The sequence below is a fragment of the Hypanus sabinus genome, chromosome 1 (genome assembly GCF_030144855.1).
Source record: "Hypanus sabinus isolate sHypSab1 chromosome 1, sHypSab1.hap1, whole genome shotgun sequence".
In the NCBI taxonomy this organism is placed as follows: domain Eukaryota; kingdom Metazoa; phylum Chordata; class Chondrichthyes; order Myliobatiformes; family Dasyatidae; genus Hypanus; species Hypanus sabinus.
This window is the reverse complement of record NC_082706.1, coordinates 145,425,758-145,443,394: the sequence shown is the minus strand read 5'-3', so window position 1 is coordinate 145,443,394 and position 17,637 is coordinate 145,425,758. Positions and strand designations below refer to the sequence as shown.

At 42.8% G+C, this 17,637-nt stretch overlaps 3 protein-coding genes across 5 annotated transcripts in view; 1 reads left to right on the top strand and 2 right to left on the bottom strand.

Annotated features, from left to right (window-relative positions):
* Positions 1 to 4,729, bottom strand: part of LOC132405161 (NADH-quinone oxidoreductase subunit I 2-like) — a 212,667-nt gene extending 207,938 nt beyond the window's left edge. Inside the window, exons 1-3 of the mRNA XM_059989885.1 lie at positions 4,708 to 4,729; positions 2,365 to 2,940; positions 578 to 658 (exon numbers count right to left, since the gene is read on the bottom strand). Of these exons, the coding sequence (XP_059845868.1) occupies positions 615 to 658; positions 2,365 to 2,940; positions 4,708 to 4,729 (642 nt within the window). The 3' untranslated portion in view covers positions 578 to 614. The remainder of the gene's footprint in view (positions 1 to 577; positions 659 to 2,364; positions 2,941 to 4,707) is intronic.
* fastk (Fas-activated serine/threonine kinase) overlaps positions 2,647 to 17,637 on the top strand; it is a 92,764-nt gene continuing 77,773 nt past the window's right edge. For 2 of the 3 annotated variants that reach the window (XM_059978366.1, XM_059978374.1), the window contains exons 1-2: positions 2,647 to 2,794; positions 15,826 to 16,510. In XM_059978366.1, the coding sequence (XP_059834349.1) occupies positions 15,871 to 16,510 (640 nt within the window). In that variant the 5' untranslated portion in view covers positions 2,647 to 2,794; positions 15,826 to 15,870. The remainder of the gene's footprint in view (positions 2,795 to 15,825; positions 16,511 to 17,637) is intronic. The other variant, XM_059978356.1, reaches the window with a different exon arrangement.
* LOC132380440 (small ribosomal subunit protein uS8-like) lies at positions 13,608 to 14,118 on the bottom strand. Its single transcript, XM_059949271.1, has one exon. The coding sequence runs from the start codon at positions 14,063 to 14,065 to the stop codon at positions 13,673 to 13,675; it is 393 nt and encodes a 130-aa protein (XP_059805254.1). The 5' UTR covers positions 14,066 to 14,118; the 3' UTR covers positions 13,608 to 13,672.

The following is a 17,637-nucleotide window of genomic DNA, read 5'->3' as shown; positions in this document are numbered from 1 at the left end:
ATTAGAGTTTGGTCATGGCTAGAATTAAATCCTGCCTGTGTAAGGACCTAGAGCTGCTGCAATTTGTCTACTGCCTCAACAGGTCTAGGGTGGACACAATCTCACTGGTTCTTCACTCAGCTTTGGAGCATCTAAACAGCAATAAATATTTCAGCTACAGTTTGTTCAGCTCAACGTTCAACACTATCATACCCTCAGTACTAATCAACATGCCTCAAAACCTGGGAATCTGTAACACCATTTGCAACTGGATCCTTGATTTCTTTATCAAGAGACCATAGTCGATGCTGATTGATAACATCACCACCATGCTGACAATCAACACAAGCACACTTCAGTGATGCGTACTCAGCCTACTGCTCTTTTCTCTTTGCACTGTGTGACTAAGCTTTGCTCAAACATTATCTATGAATTCATCAGTGCACCATTGTTGTTGGCAAAATATCAGATAGTGATGAGGAGGAGGTGTACATAAGTGAAGTAGATCGGCGGGAAGCATGTTGTTAAATCAACAATCTCACATTCAACATCAGCAAGATCAAGGACTTCAAGAAGGCAAAGTAGGGAGAAAACATACCTTATTGATGGGTCAGTGTTAGAAAAGGAGAGCAGCTTCAAGTCCTTGGGCATCGACAACTCAGGGGATCTATCCTGGGCCCTACAGATTGAAGCAATCATGGAGGCACACTAGTATCGTCACCAATTAACTGGACTCTGAACACACACACTCATTCATCAATCATACTTTATGTTACTTGTGCACAAGGAGAACAGCATAGCCCATCACCACACTGTTCTGAAGTCAAAACAAAATAATGCTACTTTTATAGACAACACACACAAAATGCTGGTAGAACACAGCAGGCCAGGCAGCATCTATAAGGAGAAGCACTGTCGACGTTTTGGGCCGAGACCCTTCGTCGTTGTTTGAAATTCCAGCATCTGCAGATTTCCTCGTGTTTGCTACTTTTATACAAAATTGATTAGCAGTTATGGAAATGGATCATTTGATAAGCTGTGTATGTTTGAACTCCTTACTTGCCGGATCAATACCCATTCACAATAAAGGTGTTAATAGTCAATAAAACTACAAACTAACAATCAATGATACTTCGAAGTTAGTAAAACAATTATCCCTTTGTTGGTGTGTGTGTTTTTCATCCTTTCATTATCTTCTTATATTGTCTCCAGTGAGTGAAAAGGTATCTGGGAATCTGTTCTGTAAAATGAAGTTATGCTCTTCAAAGATCTTTCTTGTCTGAGTTGTCTGCACTCTATTTGCAAACTGTCCTTGCCTGGACATTATGTAGCCTTTGCCTTACCACAACTTACATATTAGTAGCTCCATTTTGTTGCAAGTTTGTAAGTGTCCAAAATCTTTTTAAAATTTCTACAGCATTCTGTTTGATGTCTCACAGCCTGGTATGGAGGCTTCAATGCACAGGATTGTAAGAGGCTGCAAAAGGTTGTAGACAGTCACTTCCATCATGGGCACAACTCTCCCTACCATTGATGCAACATCAATAACTCTAGGAGACGTGAGGCGAGATATAGGCTTTTATTGGCTGGAAGAAAGTACAAGCAGCAACTGACCACCACACGACATCCTGGAGACTGAGGCCGGGGCTCAGTCTCCAATCACCTTTGTACTGGGGTCCATGGGAGGAGCCACAGGAGCAGTCAGCGGGTGGGGGGGGAGCATGTCCAGACAGGTATATGTAGTTCACCACAACCATCAAGGGCATCCTCAATAGGCTGTGCCTCAAGAAGGTGGCACCCATCATTAAGAACCTTCACCATTAACAATATGCCCTCTTTTCATTACCATCAGAGAGGAGGTACATGAGCCTGAAGAGCCACACTCAGTGAATAGAAAAAGCTTATTTCCTTCTGTAATCAGATTTCTGAATGGTCTATAGTATTCAGTGTTCCCCTTTTGCAGTATTTATTTTTTAACGTTATACAGATGTTTATGTCCTGCCTGTACAGCTGCAGCAAAATAAATTTCACTACATCAGAGATAACAAAACTGATTCTGATATGATGCTATGTGCCTGTAATGTTGCGGCAAATAAGTTTTTCCATGCGCTTGTACAATAACGACACCTGACGATAAACTTGACTTTGGACAGGTACTGTACTGGGTTAGGAAAGGCGCAGAGTGGGTAAAGGTGGTAGGTGTAGAAAGGCATCAGGCTCAAAGAAGATGGGCCGAAGGACCTATTACTGGGCAAGAAACTGTTCAACACCGGAATGAGGAGCTGTACCATCTCTACGGCAAATTCCTGTTTCCCGGATCCAGGGCCAAGAACTCTCAATCGCACCCACACATGAGTAGCGAGCGTGTTCATGCCAGTTCTCTACCTGAGCAAATGCCGGAAAGCCTAAGCATTAGCCGGGGGCGAGGGTGCGGCTCGGGCCTGGCCAGGACTTGTACCTGGAGCCACGATTCTTGCCTGGATCTGAGATTGTTCAGAAACTGGGCACTGTCACAAGCCTGGCACTCGGATACCGGCCACGCCATTATTTCCCGACGCCAGGCGCGTCCCCAGCCCGCGGCGGACGGAAGAGGCGGGTCCGCGCCGGGCCGGACGGGCGGGGTTGGTGCTCCGGGCGCCGCCGCGGCTGCGCACTGGCGGCGGCGGGAGCGCGCGGACGTTCGGGAACGCGCAGGTGCAGCGGCGGCGGCGGCCCCGGTTCGGGCCCCGGGGAGCTGAGCAAGCGGTACGGCCGCAGGAGCAGTGGGAGTCGGCGGCCTGAGCCGGGCCCTGCGACCGGGGGCCTGCCGGGCGATGTAAGTGAGCAGCCGGGGAACGAAGTCTGGGAGCCGGTCCTTCCGGGACACTGGTGGCCCGCTGGCCTGCTGAGAGCGGGGGACCGGGCCCCGACAGTGGGGGCTGGGAGAAGGGCGGCCTGGGCCCGTACCGCCAACAATGAGCTCTGCTCACCGATGGGCACCAAGGGGTAACTGGCTGGGTGGCAAAGCTCCGAGCGGCTGCCGTGTCCTCACGTCGCCCCTCCGGGTTCAGTTCAAGTCAAACCACTCAGAACACCAGGCACTGGGGGAACATAAACCGGGACGAGGTGTAATTGCTTCACCACAGTGCAGCTGCCAAACATTTAAATATAAATTTACTACTAGAATATTTCATGAGGAGTTTAAATTTTCTAGCAATATTTTATCTTGTAATAGTGGGGAGGAAACACTGGGTACAGGTAAAGCACTTGATAACAAAATCAGATTTGTTATCACTGACTTATATAATGTTAAATTTGTTATTTTGCAGCTTCATTACAGGGCAAAGACATAAAGTTACTATAAGTTACAAAAAAAGTAGTGCGAAATAAAATAATAACATGATGGTGTCTATGGACTGTTCAGAATTCTGATGGAGGGGAGGTAGCAATTCCTAAGCTGCCAGAATCAGGTTTATCACTGATATATGTTGTGAAATTTGTTGTTTTACATGTATGTTCCGTGATATAAATTGGTGCTGTACCTTTGGGTACACGTTTGTAGGACTGGTGGTAGAGTACTGGTGAATACAGGTGTGACCTTATAAAGTGGTAAGGAGTACTGGTGAAGACAGGTTTGCCACAGATCCTCAAATACACATGTTCATTCAGTTGATCCATTAACATTTATTGATGTCCTAATGTTTCTGCACAGTTGGGGGAGGGGATGCAGAGATTCGAGCTGAGATTTGGTGTGGGGGAAGGGGAGGGAGCCATGTATGTTTCTCTGGAGAGGGAAGAAAATAGTCTGACAGAGAGGAATTATAGATTCATAGAATTGTAACACGCAACTCATCTGTGTTGACTAAGATGTCTATCTGTGCTTATCCCATTTGCCTGCAGTTGGCCCATATACCGTATCTTAACACTTCCCATCCCTGTGCTTGTCAAAAAGTTTCTTAAATGTTGGAATTGTATCTGCTACCATTTTTTTTGGCAGCTCGCTCCATATACCCACCATCCTCTGTGGACTCCTCTGCTTTCTAGTTTTGGACTCCCATACCCAGAGAAAAAGACTGATTATCTGTTCTATTCCCATCATAATTTTATAAACCACCTTAAGATCACTCCTCAGTGTCCTTTGGTCTAGGGAAAAGTCACAGCCTACTCAATAAAGCCCTATAGTCCAGGGAATAACTCTGAATCTTTTCTGCACTCTCTCCATCTAAATTTCAGAGTGGGAAATAGAACTGCACACAATATTCCCAAGTGTGCCCTAACTCCCTTGTGCAACTGTAACATGATATCCCAACTCCTTTAGTCAGTGCCTTGGCCAATGAAGGCAAGCATACTATGCACCTTGGTGCCCACTCTGCCTCTGTTGCCATTTTCAGAAAACTGTGTACTTGTTCCCCAACCTCTGGCTATTCAATAACACTTTCACGGTCCTTGGCATTCACTGTGCAAGTTTAACTTCCCTAAATGGATCATTTTGAATTTAGAGAATAAAGAAGGGGAAAGAAAATCCTTGGCAAATAAGGTGAAGGAGAACCTCTCCTTATAGCTGATAACACTCCAATCCAGACAATATCCTGATGAACCACTTCAAAGTTTCTTGTAGCATTGTGACCTGAACTACACACAGTACTCAGAATGTAGTCGATGTTTGTATAGTTGACTGTGACTGCGCCAACTTGAATACTCAATACTCACAGATGAAAGCAAATGTACTCTATGTCTTTATCAACCTACTCACTGGTGTTGTCACTTCCATGGTGCTATAAGTGGTAACACAAGTAGGTGGGATGGATTCATGGGGTGCAAAGCACTTGTCCTTCAGCCATTTCCTTACTTATTTTCCCAGTTCTAGACCTGACCATTAAATCTTTTTTGTGTGATGTGCAAGGTTTCTAAGCATGTCACTAGCATTCTTTTCTAAATCATTAATGTATACAGTATGGCACAAAAGTCTTAAGCACATATATAGCTTAGGTGCCTAAGACTTTTGCACTGTACTGAATTTCTCAACATGGAACAGAGCGAGTTTGTAAATCTGGTGGGAGCAAAGGATGTTTGGAATGGTGAGAGTGGAGTGCAGTGGGACAGGTGGCAGAGACTGGGTATGGCACAGGTCCAGATACACCCAGCCCTGAGACACAAGGCAAGGATACAAAATAATTGGTTTATTGATCATTACAGAATGTATGTCTGGTGCTTCCCACTCCCACCCCTCTTCCCAACCATGATTCCTCTCTCCCTGCACCCTTCCTACTCTCAGTCCACAATAGAGACCCATATCAGAATCAGGTTTACCTTCATTCACATATGTCATGGAATTAGTTTTTTTTTGTGGCAGCAGTATAGTGCAATGCATAAAATCACTACAGTACTGTGCAGTGGTCTTAGGCACTCTGGATAGACAATAAATATGTGCCTCAGACTTTTGTATAGTACTGTATGACCAGCAATAAAGGACCCACCGTTGATCCTTGCAGCACCCCACTCATCACAAGTCTCCAATAAAACCTCCAATACTACCCTCTGTCTTGTACAAGCAAGCCAATTTTTATCCAACTGGTAAGCTCACCCTGGATCCCATGTATCCCAAGCTTCTGAACAAGCTTACCATTCAGACCTTGTCAAAGGCTTCACCAAAGTGTTTACTACTTTCCCTTTGTTGATCTTGGTCACCTCAAAAAAAAATTCTGCCGAATTTGCAACGTGTGATCTCCCATGAACAAAACCATGTTGATAATCCTCTTTCCACCACAGACACAAGTGAAAAGTGTTCATTTAAAAAAATCACATTAAACCATGGCTCCACAATAGATTACAGCACTGATACTGAATGTACTTGTAAAATCTCTTAGTATTTTTGTTTATCTCAATCGCTAGAGATATTTTGTGGCTTTTTTGCTTCCTTGATTTCCTTTCTTATTGTATGGCTACATCCCTTATAATTATTATAATGTTCTTCTGCACTGTCTGCTGACCACTGCCCCAATTCCCTTGATGAAAGGGATAATAGTGAGGTGTCCTTCATTGATTGATATCTTGACAAGAGTATGTATGCATGTACACCCCAGTTACAGATCAGTGGCTGGATAAACTGACTGATTGCCTTGCCTGTCATAACCAGGAAGGGGCTTGTACTGCAGACCAGCCCTCATTTACATTAAGTATGGGATATTGTGGCAGGTTTTTTTAACCTTGGGATAATGCAAGACCTCTTGAGACCATTAATTTGGCAGGTGCTATAGGAACTGCATTGAGCTTTTGCAAACATTGTTGCATCATGATTAGTTTTTTTTGTGTTGTGGCGTGTTAAACATTGGCCAGGGCAGTGGAGTGAATGCCTATAGTCTGAAAATAAACAGTGCCTTTGCTGTCCTTTTGCTCCTTTTTCAGTTCTGCATGTGATTTCCTTTATGTGTATCAGGCAAGTGATACAAGGTCTCAGCTTTTCTATTAAAGGACTTTGCCTCCAACAGTGTATCACCTCTTAATACTGTACAGAACTGTTAGCCTGGATTTTGTCTTTAAACCTTTGGATTTAGTCCCACAACTTCCTGCTTGGATAGAACTAATAAACACACAAGTGAAGGGGGAATGGGTAGAATCAATATGTATTTTGTGATAGGGTCATAAAGTTTTTGACACATTGGCCTTCATAAGTCAAAGTATTGACCAGAGAAATGTTATGTTGATGTTGTATAAGATATTGGCCAAACTTGTAGTATTGTGTACAGCTTTGGTCACTTACTAACAGGAAAGATGTGCATTCAATTTCAACATTTAAGAGAAATTTGGATAAGTACATGGAAGGGTTTGGTTTACACACCATACATCCCATGCGGCCCCATCCATGTACTTATTCAAACTTCTCTTAAATGTTGCAATTAAACCCCCTTCCACCACTTTCACCACACTTACACCACCCTTTGAGTAAAGAATTTTCTCTTTGGTGTGTTCCCATTAAATATTTCACCTTTCACCCTTAACCTGTGAGTTCTAGTTTGTTGTCTCACCTAACCTTAATGGAAAAGCCTGCTTGCATTTACCATATCTAGACCCCTCATAATTTTGAATACTTCAGTCATATCTCCCCTCATTCTCCTACACTTTAGAGAATAAAGTCCTAACCTATTCAACCTTCTTTTGTAACTCTGGTCATGAAGTCTTGGCAACATCCTTGTAAAATTTCTCTGCAGTCTTTCAATTATATTGATATCTTTTCTGTAGGTGGGTGATCAAACTGTACACAATACTGCAAATTAGGCCTCACTAAAATCTTATACAACTTCAAGATAATATCCCAACTCCTATACTCAATACTATAATTTATGAAGGCTAATGTACTGAAAACTTTTTTCGCAAACTTGTCTTATTTGCTGTCCATGACCCCCCCCCCCCAAAAAAAATCTTGCTGACTACTGGCCCAGTTTAGCACGTTATCAGAATCAGGTTTATTATCACTGGCATTTGTTAACATCAGCAGTTCAATGCAATACATAAAACAGAAGAAAAAAAAGAATAAATAAATAAGCAAATCTTATTTAGTATACTTTATACAGTGCACATATATTGAATAGATTAAAAATCGTGCCAAAAAAAACCAAATATGATATATTAAAAAAGTGAGGTAGTGTCCAAGGGTTCGATGTCCATTTAAGAATTGGAAGGCAGAAGGGAAGAAGCGGTTTCCTGAATTGATGAATGTTTGCCTTCAGGCTTCTGTACCTCCTACCTGGTTGTAACAGTGAGAAAAGGGCATGCCCTGGTTGCTGGAGGTCCTTAATAATGGACACTGCCTTTCTGAGACACTGCTCCTTGAAGATGTCATGGGTACTTTGTTGCTTTGTAGACTTTGATGAAGCTGACTAAATTTACAACTCTCTACAGCTTCTTTCAGTCCTGTGCAGTAGCTCCCCTGTACCAGACTGTGATGCAGCCTGTCAAAATGCTCTCCGTGGTACATCTATAGAAGTTTTTGAGTGTATTTGTTGACAAACCAAATCTCTTCAAACTCCTAATAAAGTATAGCCCCTGTCTTGCCATCTTTATAACTGCATCAATATGTTGAGATGAGGTTAGATCCTCAGAGATCTTGACACCCAGGAACTTGAATCTGCTTAATCTCTCCACTTATGATCCCTCTGTGAGGATTGGTATATGTTCCTTCATCTTACCCTTCTGGAAGTCCACAATCAGCTCTTTTGTCTTACTGACATTGAGTGCCAGGTGCTGTTATCATCAAAACATTGATATAGATGACAAACAACAACGAACCCAGCATCAATCTCTGTGGCATGCCACTAGACATAGGCTTCCAGTCACAAAATCAACCATTTACTTCCACTCTTTGGATTCTCCCACTAAGTCAGAGGTTCTTAATTTTTTTTAATGCTGTGGCCCCTTCTGACAGTCCAGTGAAGCTGATGGACCCCTTCTCAGAATAATGTATTGTAACAACTGTAATGTGATATGAAAGTGTCTGTGACTTCTATTGCTGACTCAGGTTCTGGTGATACTACTGTTGTTTGTTGCCCACATTCTTAATTGAAGGAAATGGTAAATTTCAGTTAAAGATTCCTGAAAATAAAGATGTAAATTTTTTCCCATCCAAGTTTACGGACTTCTGGAATCTATCCATGGACCCCAGATTAAAAACCCCTGCACTAAGCCAATGTTGAATCCAATTGACTTCTTCAGCCTGAAACTTCTGGACCAGCCTCCCATGTGGGACTTTGTCAAAGGCCTTGCTAAAGTCCATGTACAGTAGATACGATCCACTGCCTTTCCCTCAGAGCTTTTGTGGTAATTTGCTCAAAAATAAGATTTGTTAGACAAAACTACCATGCACAAAGCCATGTTGACTATCCCTAATCAGTCCTTATCTATCCAAATACTTACATATCCTGTCCGTTAAAATACTTACTATTTACCCTTTACTGATAGCTCACTGGCCAATCGTTTCTTAGAGCTGTTCTTGAAGAACAGAACAACATTAGCTATCTTCCAGCCCTCCAGTACCTCATGTAGTTAAGGAAGTTTTAAGTAACTCTGCCAGGCCCAATTTCTGCACAAAATCTGAAAAGGCACCTTGTCAGGCCCTAATTTGCCTCCAGATAGCAAGCACTTCCTCTCCAGTAATCTGGAAACAGTTCATGACCCCTCTACTGTTTTGTCTCAGTTATATAGACTCTGTCTTTCAAGTACAATCCATTTAAAGTTCTCCCCTGTCTCTTTCAGCTTCTTGCATAAATGACCATGCTGATCTTCATGTGCACCTATTCTGTCGCTTGCTATTCGTTTACTCTAAATGCAGTATATCTGTGGAAACCCTTGGGTTTCTCCTTTACCTTGCCTACCAGAGCAAACTCGTCTTGTCGCCCTTCTGGTTTCCTACTTAAGTGTTCTCTTGCATTCCTTGTACTTCTCAAGTACCTTATTTGTTACTACCTGCCTATAGCTGCTAGGCACAACTTTTTTTTTACCGTGGCCACAATATCTCTCAAACTAAAGTTTCTAAACCTGTTATCCTTGCCTCTTGTTCTAACAGGAGCATACAAACTCTGTACTCTCAATATTTCACTTCTGGAGGCCTCCCATTTACCAAGCGTTTCTTTGTCAAAAAACAACCTATCCCAGTCCACACCTGCCAAATCTTCCAATGCCATCAAAATTGGCTTTTCTCCATTTAGAACCTTAACCTGAGGACCAGTCCAATTTTCCTCCACAAATGAAACTAATGGGATTATGACTATTAGATCGTGTTCCCCGACACACATTTTTGTCACCTTCCCTATAGGAGATCCAATATTTTGCCTTTACTAGTTTGGACCTCTACAGAATGAAACTTTCTGAACCCATTTGACAAACTATCCCATCCAGTCCTTTTACAGGATCAGTCCCAATCAATATGTAGAATGTTAAAATAATCTACTATCACGATCTTATTTTTCTTCCAACTGTCTGCTATCTCTTCAACGCTGCTTCTTTAAATCCTGCTGAATATTGGATGCTCTACAACATAATCCCATTAATGTGGTTATCTCTTTCTTATTCAGCTTATGGTTGGACTGGAGAAGTTCTGATTGTTCTACTTGGAGAAAAGGACGTTAGTCAGAGAGTTATGCAACATAGAATAGGCCCTTTGGACCATGGCATCAATGCCTATCATCATACTTACTTGTGTACTCCTATTTGCCTATATTTAGGAACAGTGTTTACAGCATGAATCAAACAGGCCCATGCTGACCAAGGTGGTTTCCTGAGTTAGTCTCATTTTTCTGCATTTGAATCACCTCCTTTAACATTTTCTATCAAATGAGTCTGTATAACAATCTTTTAAACTCAGTAATTATCTCCACTTCTCAAACTTCCCCTGTCGACTTGTTCCATATTCCCACAACAACACACACAAAATGCTGGTGGAACACAGCAGGCCAGGCAGCATCTATAGGGAGAAGCGCTGTTGACGTTTTGGGCCGAGACCCTTCATCAGGACTAACTGAAAGGAAAGATAGTAAGAGATTTGAATGTAGTGAGGGGGAGGGGGAAATGTAAAATGATAGGAGGAGACCGGAAGGGGTGGGATGAAGCTAAGAGCTGGAAAGGTGATTAGCGAAAGTGATACAGAGCTGGAGAAGGGAAAGGATCATGGGACGGGCGGCCTCAGGAGAAAGAAAGGAGTTGGGGGGGGGGGAGCACCAGAGGGAGATGGAGAACAGGTAAACAACTAAGTATGTCAGGGATGGGGTAAGAAGGGGAGGAGGGGCATTAATGGAAGTTAGAGAAGTCAATGTTCATGCCATCAGGTTGGAGGCTACCCAGCTGGTATATAAGGTGTTGTTCCTCCAACCTGAGTTTGGATTCATTTTGACAATAGAGGAGGCCATGGAGGGACATATCAGAATGGGACGTGGAATTAAAATGTGTGGCCACTGGGAGATCCTGCTTTTTCTGACGGACCGAGCATAGGTGTTCAGCGAAATGGTCTCCCAGTCTGCATCGGGTCTCACCAATATATAGAAGGCCACACCAGGAGCACCGGACGCAGGATACCACACCAGTCGACTCACAGGTGAAGTGTCGCCTCACCTGGAAGGACTGTCTGGGGCCCTGAACACCATTTCGGTTAGTCCTGACGAAGGGTCTCGGCCCGAAACGTCGACAGCACTTCTCCCTATAGATGCTGCCTGGCCTGCTGTGTTCCACCAGCATTTTGTGTGTGTTGTTTGAATTTCCAGCATCTGCAGATTTCCTTGTGTTTGCTCCATATTCCCATGACCTTTTGAGAGAAACCTGTCCTTAATGTCCTCTTTAAATATCTGTCCTCTCACCTTAAACCTCTGCCCTCTCGGTTTAGACCACCACCATCCAGAGAAAAGATTGTGACCATTCGGGGTGTAGGTAATTTTAAACCTCCATAAGGTCCTCTTTCAGCCTCCTTCACTCCAGGGAAAACAGACCCAACCGATTCAGGCTGTCCTTGTAACACAAGCACTCTATTTCTGACAGCGTCATTGTGAATCTTTTCTGTACTGTGAGGGAGAACTCTCCATACACGTGTGCATTTTCTCTCCACTCCCCCTCCCTGCCCCCTCCCCTCTCCCCCCTCCCCCTCCCTCCCGCCAGCACTCCCCCTTGCCTGTCCCTCCATCACCCTCTACTGCATCGGTCCTGAAGGGTTTGGCTTTGTGGTGCCCCCACAAATGGAATAAATATTCCATTTATTTAGAAATGGGGATATGTAAATGTGTATATGTTCTTTGTGTACTGTATTTAAGCTAGATACTTCTGTTTATTTTGTAAAATGATTGTAACTATATCGTGGGATGTTTTATATCCTAATTCATTTGTTGTCTTCAGTGAACTTTGTGGTTAATGATGATGTGCGCTGGTGCCTTATAAGAAGTGCCGATAGCTTTCAGTAGGGGAGAGAGAGAGAGAGAGATCGAGCTGCCAGGAGTTCACACTTGGCAACATATAGAGCTGTCATTGTGTTTTCTGGTAGTTATCTTTTTGTTAATATTGGTAGCTTTTTGCTCTTTTTCGCTAATTTTTGTAATTTTGGTTTTTGACGTTCCGAATACCGTGTACTATAGTGTTAAGAAACTCTAGCCATCTTTTTCTTTGGTGAAGACCCACAATCTGTAGCAAGCACCCTTTCCAGCTTAATCAAATCTTTCTTATAGTGTGGCAACTGGAACTACACACAATACAGCAGGTGTAGTATCATGAACATCATGTATGGCTTAAATATGATGTACCAACTCTTGCAGACTGTTGAATAGCAATGTGCCAAATGCCACCTTCACCATCCCACCAACCTTTATTGTCACTTTCGGAGAACCTTGTATTTGTACCCCAAGGCTTCTCTTTTCAATAACACTTCCCAGGGTTCTGCCATTTACTACACTCTGTGTCATTCCTAATGTACAGACATCTCATTTGTCTGAGGTAAATTCCATCAGCTAGACCTTACCCACTTACTCAGTATTGATATCTTGTTGTAATATTATACAACATTTTTCATTCCCTCATCACCAATTTTGGTATAATGTGCAATCTTATTGACCCTACACTTTAGTCCAATAATTAATATATGACAAAAGAGGCCCCAGCACTGATTCCTGTGGCACACTTTTGGTTGCAGGCCTCTAATATGAAAAATAATCTCTCATTATATCCACTGGCTCCTTCGACCAAGCCAGTTTTGTATCCATTTTGCTGTTGCTCTTTGGATGTTCCCATGAGTTCTAACCTTCTGAACCAGCCAACCGTATGGGACAATCTGAAAAGCCTTGCTAAAGTCCATGCAGGCATCTACTGCCCTGCCCTCATCAGTCTCGTCTTCGTCACTTGTTAAAAAAAACTCGTCAATTTCAAAGCCACTCTGACTATCCTTGAATTTCCAAATGCAGATAGATCCAATCCCTCAGAATCCCATCTAATAACTTTCCCACCACTGATGTAAGGCTCACTGTCAAATACAGACAGCAAATACTCATTTCAGACCTTGCTCATCTGTGGTTCTGCACATAGATGACTACATTGATTCATAAGGAGATCAACTCTTTCTAGTTACCCTTTTGTTTTTTTTAAACAATCCTCCTTTATCTTTTGTACTCTTCCCAGTACTTTTCAAGGGACTCACTTGATCTCAGATGCCCATACCTGATATATACTATTTTCTTGACCTGATCTTCATCAAACTGAGATCCCAAATCCTGTCAGCTTGCCTTTCGCTCTCAAGAACATGCTGGCCATCAACTCTTTTTGTTTCACTTTAAAAGCCTCCCACTTAGCAGAAGGCCGTTTACCTACATATAGCCTCTCCTAGTCAACTTTTACAAGTTCCAATGAAATTATTCTTTCCCCAATTTAGGACTTTGACTTGTGGACTAGTCTGATCTTTTCCATGATTTTCATGAAACTAGTAGAATTATGGTTTCTGCGCTCTGAGCTTCTTGCCCAGCCTTATTTTCTGGAGGAATTTAGCCCTTTGTCTTGTAGGGCCACCACCAATATATTGTTTCAGAAATATTTCCTAGACACCCTTAACAAACTATCCTATCTAATTGCTTGGCACTGTGGCAGGTCAGTCAATGTGAGTGAAGTTTAAATCACCTACCTTTATAAACCTATTATTCCGACATTTATCTTTTTTTTTCACTTGTTTAAAAATTTTATTACAGGCTGGTCTCACATTTTAGAAAAAGAATCCTAAGATTTTTCCTCCTGTGTGTTTTCGTTTGGCCTGTTCATGGTCCATGATGCCAGCTGAGGTCATGAGAACGAGGTACCCAAACTGACGGGAAGGCAAAAGACTATTCTGCCACCTTTCCAGCTCCTTTACTTGAACATCAAACCTGGGGCTGATGACACCACACTTGTTCAGTCTCCCTGTGAGATTAACAATAATTTTTCTACCCTTGTGATCGTCGATAATTTCAAATTCTCCAATGTAGCCATGCTTCATCATTACAGTCAGGAACCTCACAATCACTTTGGAGCATGGCTGGATGAGAACCTGGCGTTTTCCACGTTTCTCTGCATTGTTGATGCTTGTAAGGGCATCGGCAAGAACGTTCATGCGCACCATAATGCCGGTTCATCAATATGCCGGAAAGGGGAGGAAGGCTTTTCCTACATTTGTCTATGACCTCCCTACATATTTGCTCCTCTAATTGCCGCTCATTATTGTGGAACCCGTAGTACAATCCCAACAAAGTGATCACTTCTTAATTCTATAGTCTACCTGAATGGCCTCGCTGAACATTTCCCCTAGAATGTCCTCTCTAGGTACTGCCATGATGTTCTCTCTAATCAGTAATTTAGTTCTCCCTCTTCTCTTACTTCCTGCCTATCTGTATCCTGGTACATTAAGCTGCCTTCCCTGCCCATCCCTTAACCATGTTTCTGCCCTAGCTATAATATTACAAAACATTTGCCAATCCTAGCCGTGAGTTATATCTGTCTTACCTGTAAAGCTTTTTGCATTACAGTAAATGTAATTTAGTCTCTTGGACCTTCCTCACTCCCTGTTCAGCCGATGCGTAGTCTGCCTTGTAGACTTGCCTTAACTTATGTATTTACTTCAACTTTTTCAACACAAGAGATTCTACAGGTAGGTGCTAGAAAACCAGAGTAATACTCTCAAAATGGCGGAGGAACTCAACAGGTCAGGCAGCATTCTGATTTTAAAAGTCTGGCATCGAAATGTCAACTTTTTTTTTTCCATAGTTGCTGCTTGACCGGCTGAGTTCCTCCAGCATTTTGGGTGAGCTCATCTGTACCAATAGTACTTTGTATTGCAACCCTTGCCAGAGTAGTCTAAACCCACCAGAGGAGCTCTAAACCTTCCCAAGTAGCATCAGCAAATTTTCCTGCAAGGAGATTGGGCCCTCTCCGGATTAGATGCTACCTTCCCTTCTTGTACAGGTCATCTCTCTTCTCTTCCCTTGGGCTAAATAAACAAAAACCTGAAAGCAGGTACCACCAGGTTGAGGGGTAGCTTCTTTCCCACATAAGAAGAATCTTGATCCATCCTTGAATACAATAAGATGGACTCATGACCTTACAGTATCCCTCTTGATGACATTCAACCTTATTGGCAGTCTGCACTGTACTTGAACTGTAGTACTTTATTCTGAATTCTGTTATTGCTTTTCCCTTGTACTACCTCAATGTACAGATGTGGTGAAATCACCTGTATGAACAGTGTGCATGGCAAGCTTTTCACTGTACTTAGATGCATGATGACAATAATAAACCAATATGTATGTCCCAGAAGAAGTTGCAATGGTTGAAGAAACTGAATATTTCTGCAAAAGCTCTTGAGCTTTTGCCCTATCCTCCTGTTCCTACCCTTGCTAGCAGTGGGAGTAATCCTCAACTTATTATCACAGAAGTCCTTTTTTTTGTAACCTTCAGCCAAACTCTCAAAGTTCAAGGACAATTTGACAGGGACAGACCTACATAATATGTTTAGGAAAGTTACATGAAGGAAAGCTGTTGTCATGAGCTGATACAGATGCAGATTTCAGGTTTCAGATGAGGGATATAGGAGATATGACAATGGACTGCTTGACCTTGGAAGTTGCTGTGTACAGAGGATGTGGAAGAAAATATAAGCAACAATTGGAAAGGAAATTGGATAAGCATTTGAAAGCAGTGAGATTAGAGCAGGTAAATAAGGCTGACTGGTGTACTGTTCTAAGAGTAGATATGGCTATTGATAGACTGAATGGCCTATTATGTTAAAGGATTCTAAATGTAATGACTCTAGTACTAGTCTGTGTGTGGTGTTAGATGTTTGTTACCATGTTAGATTTTACAACTGCTGTTCTGTGCTTCCTCTAGGTTTCTGCTATCGTCCACACTCCCTCGAGGTGAGCTGTACCTAAGATGCAAAGGTTGCCTCTGCACTGTTTCAGGTCTCTGCTGCCAAGGAGGAAGGGCTTTCTGCTGCTAGAGAGACTGACTCACTTTGGCCTGAGCTGCTTCCTTCGTTTCTTCCACCTGGCCTGCTGCTGTGCTGTCCCCTGCCCTCTGCCGAGCTGGGGTATGATGTACGCAGCCCATTACCACGCCTGCAAGTCGCAAAACACCTGGGCCGCATATTTGGAACACCTCCCTCACCTGCACCAGGGAAGGCACAATGGACACAAGCAAAACCGCCATCATCACCACCACCACCACCATCACCGCATCAAGAAAAAAACCTGGAACTTCATCCATGAGAAGATGAGCTACGACACATTCTTCACCATGAAGCGGCTGATCGACCGCTCACGGACTGTGGGTGAGGTGTTACGCTGGGTGACGCAGAACCCTGGAAAGATCTCCTACAACCATTACCCTATTGCTCTGCAGAAGATTGGCCAGGTCCTGCAGCAGCGAACTGGAGGGGCCAATGAGGAGACCATCCACAGCCAAATGTTGGAACTGGAGGAGTTCCAGACACTTTGTAACTCCATTGTGGCAGACTGCTCCAAGTTCGACAATTTCAGTATTGTGAACTGTCTGTATGCAGTTGCTGCTTTGGGTAAGAAAGAGGCTCAATTCTTCCCCCTCCCTTTCTGTATTGAAAGCCAGAGATGATGGGGTCATATTTCTCAGTCAAGTAATCCTCAAGAAAAAGCCTTTCACAGAATATTTTCTTTCATTTACCACAGCTAAAATCACCATCTCCACTCTGGCACTTAAATCCCTCTGCAAGGAAGGGTGCTTGCTAAACTTTCCCATTAACTTTACATGATTTGTGTTCAAGGACACTGAGGCTTTCCAAATCTCTTTTTCTTATTTTAAGCTGTTATATTTTCTTCATCAGAGAGAATTTTCCACATTCTGTTCCATCTACTTTGTCTGTGCCCATTCATATAACATTGCACTTGGTTTCCTCATACAGATCATTGATGTGGACTGTGAATAGCTAACGCCCCAGTAAGTACTCCACTGCTCACTATCTCCCAGCCCATATATTCTTGTCCTCAATTCATGTTAATGTTGTCCCCAATACCATGTCCTCTAATTTTGTTTGATATATGGAACCTTATCAAACTGCATTAGCTAGTTAACTCTTATCTATCTTGCCGGCTTCAAAGTATCCAACAGATTTGTCAAGCACAATTTTGCATTCACAAACACACATTGATTCTATATAGTTACAAACGAGAAAATTTGCTGATGCTGGAAATCCAAAATGCTGGAGGTTCTCAGCAGGCCAGGTATCATCTATGGAAAAGATTATAGTCACGTTTCAGGCCAAAACCCTTCGGCAGGACTGGAGGGGAAAAAAAAGTTCCTCAGCTTTTTTTTCTCTAATCCTGCCAAAAGGTTTTGGCCCGAAATGTCAACTGTGCTCTTTTCCATAAATGCTGCCTGGCCTGCTGAGTTCCTCCAGCATTTTGTGCGTGTTGCTCTTGATTCTATATAGTCCTATTGTTATTGCCTTTATAAAGCATCCAACATTTTCGATACCAGTGATGTCAGGTTACTTGGTCTGTTGTTCCCTGTTTTCTCACCTATATTATGGGATTTCTTCCAATCTTTGTGGACCATTCTAGAATACAAGTAGTTTTGGAAGATGACTACCAGTGCATCCACCATCTCCACAACCACCACCATCGTAAACTCCTGATCCGACTTCCTTTTTTTTGTAGTTAAATTAAT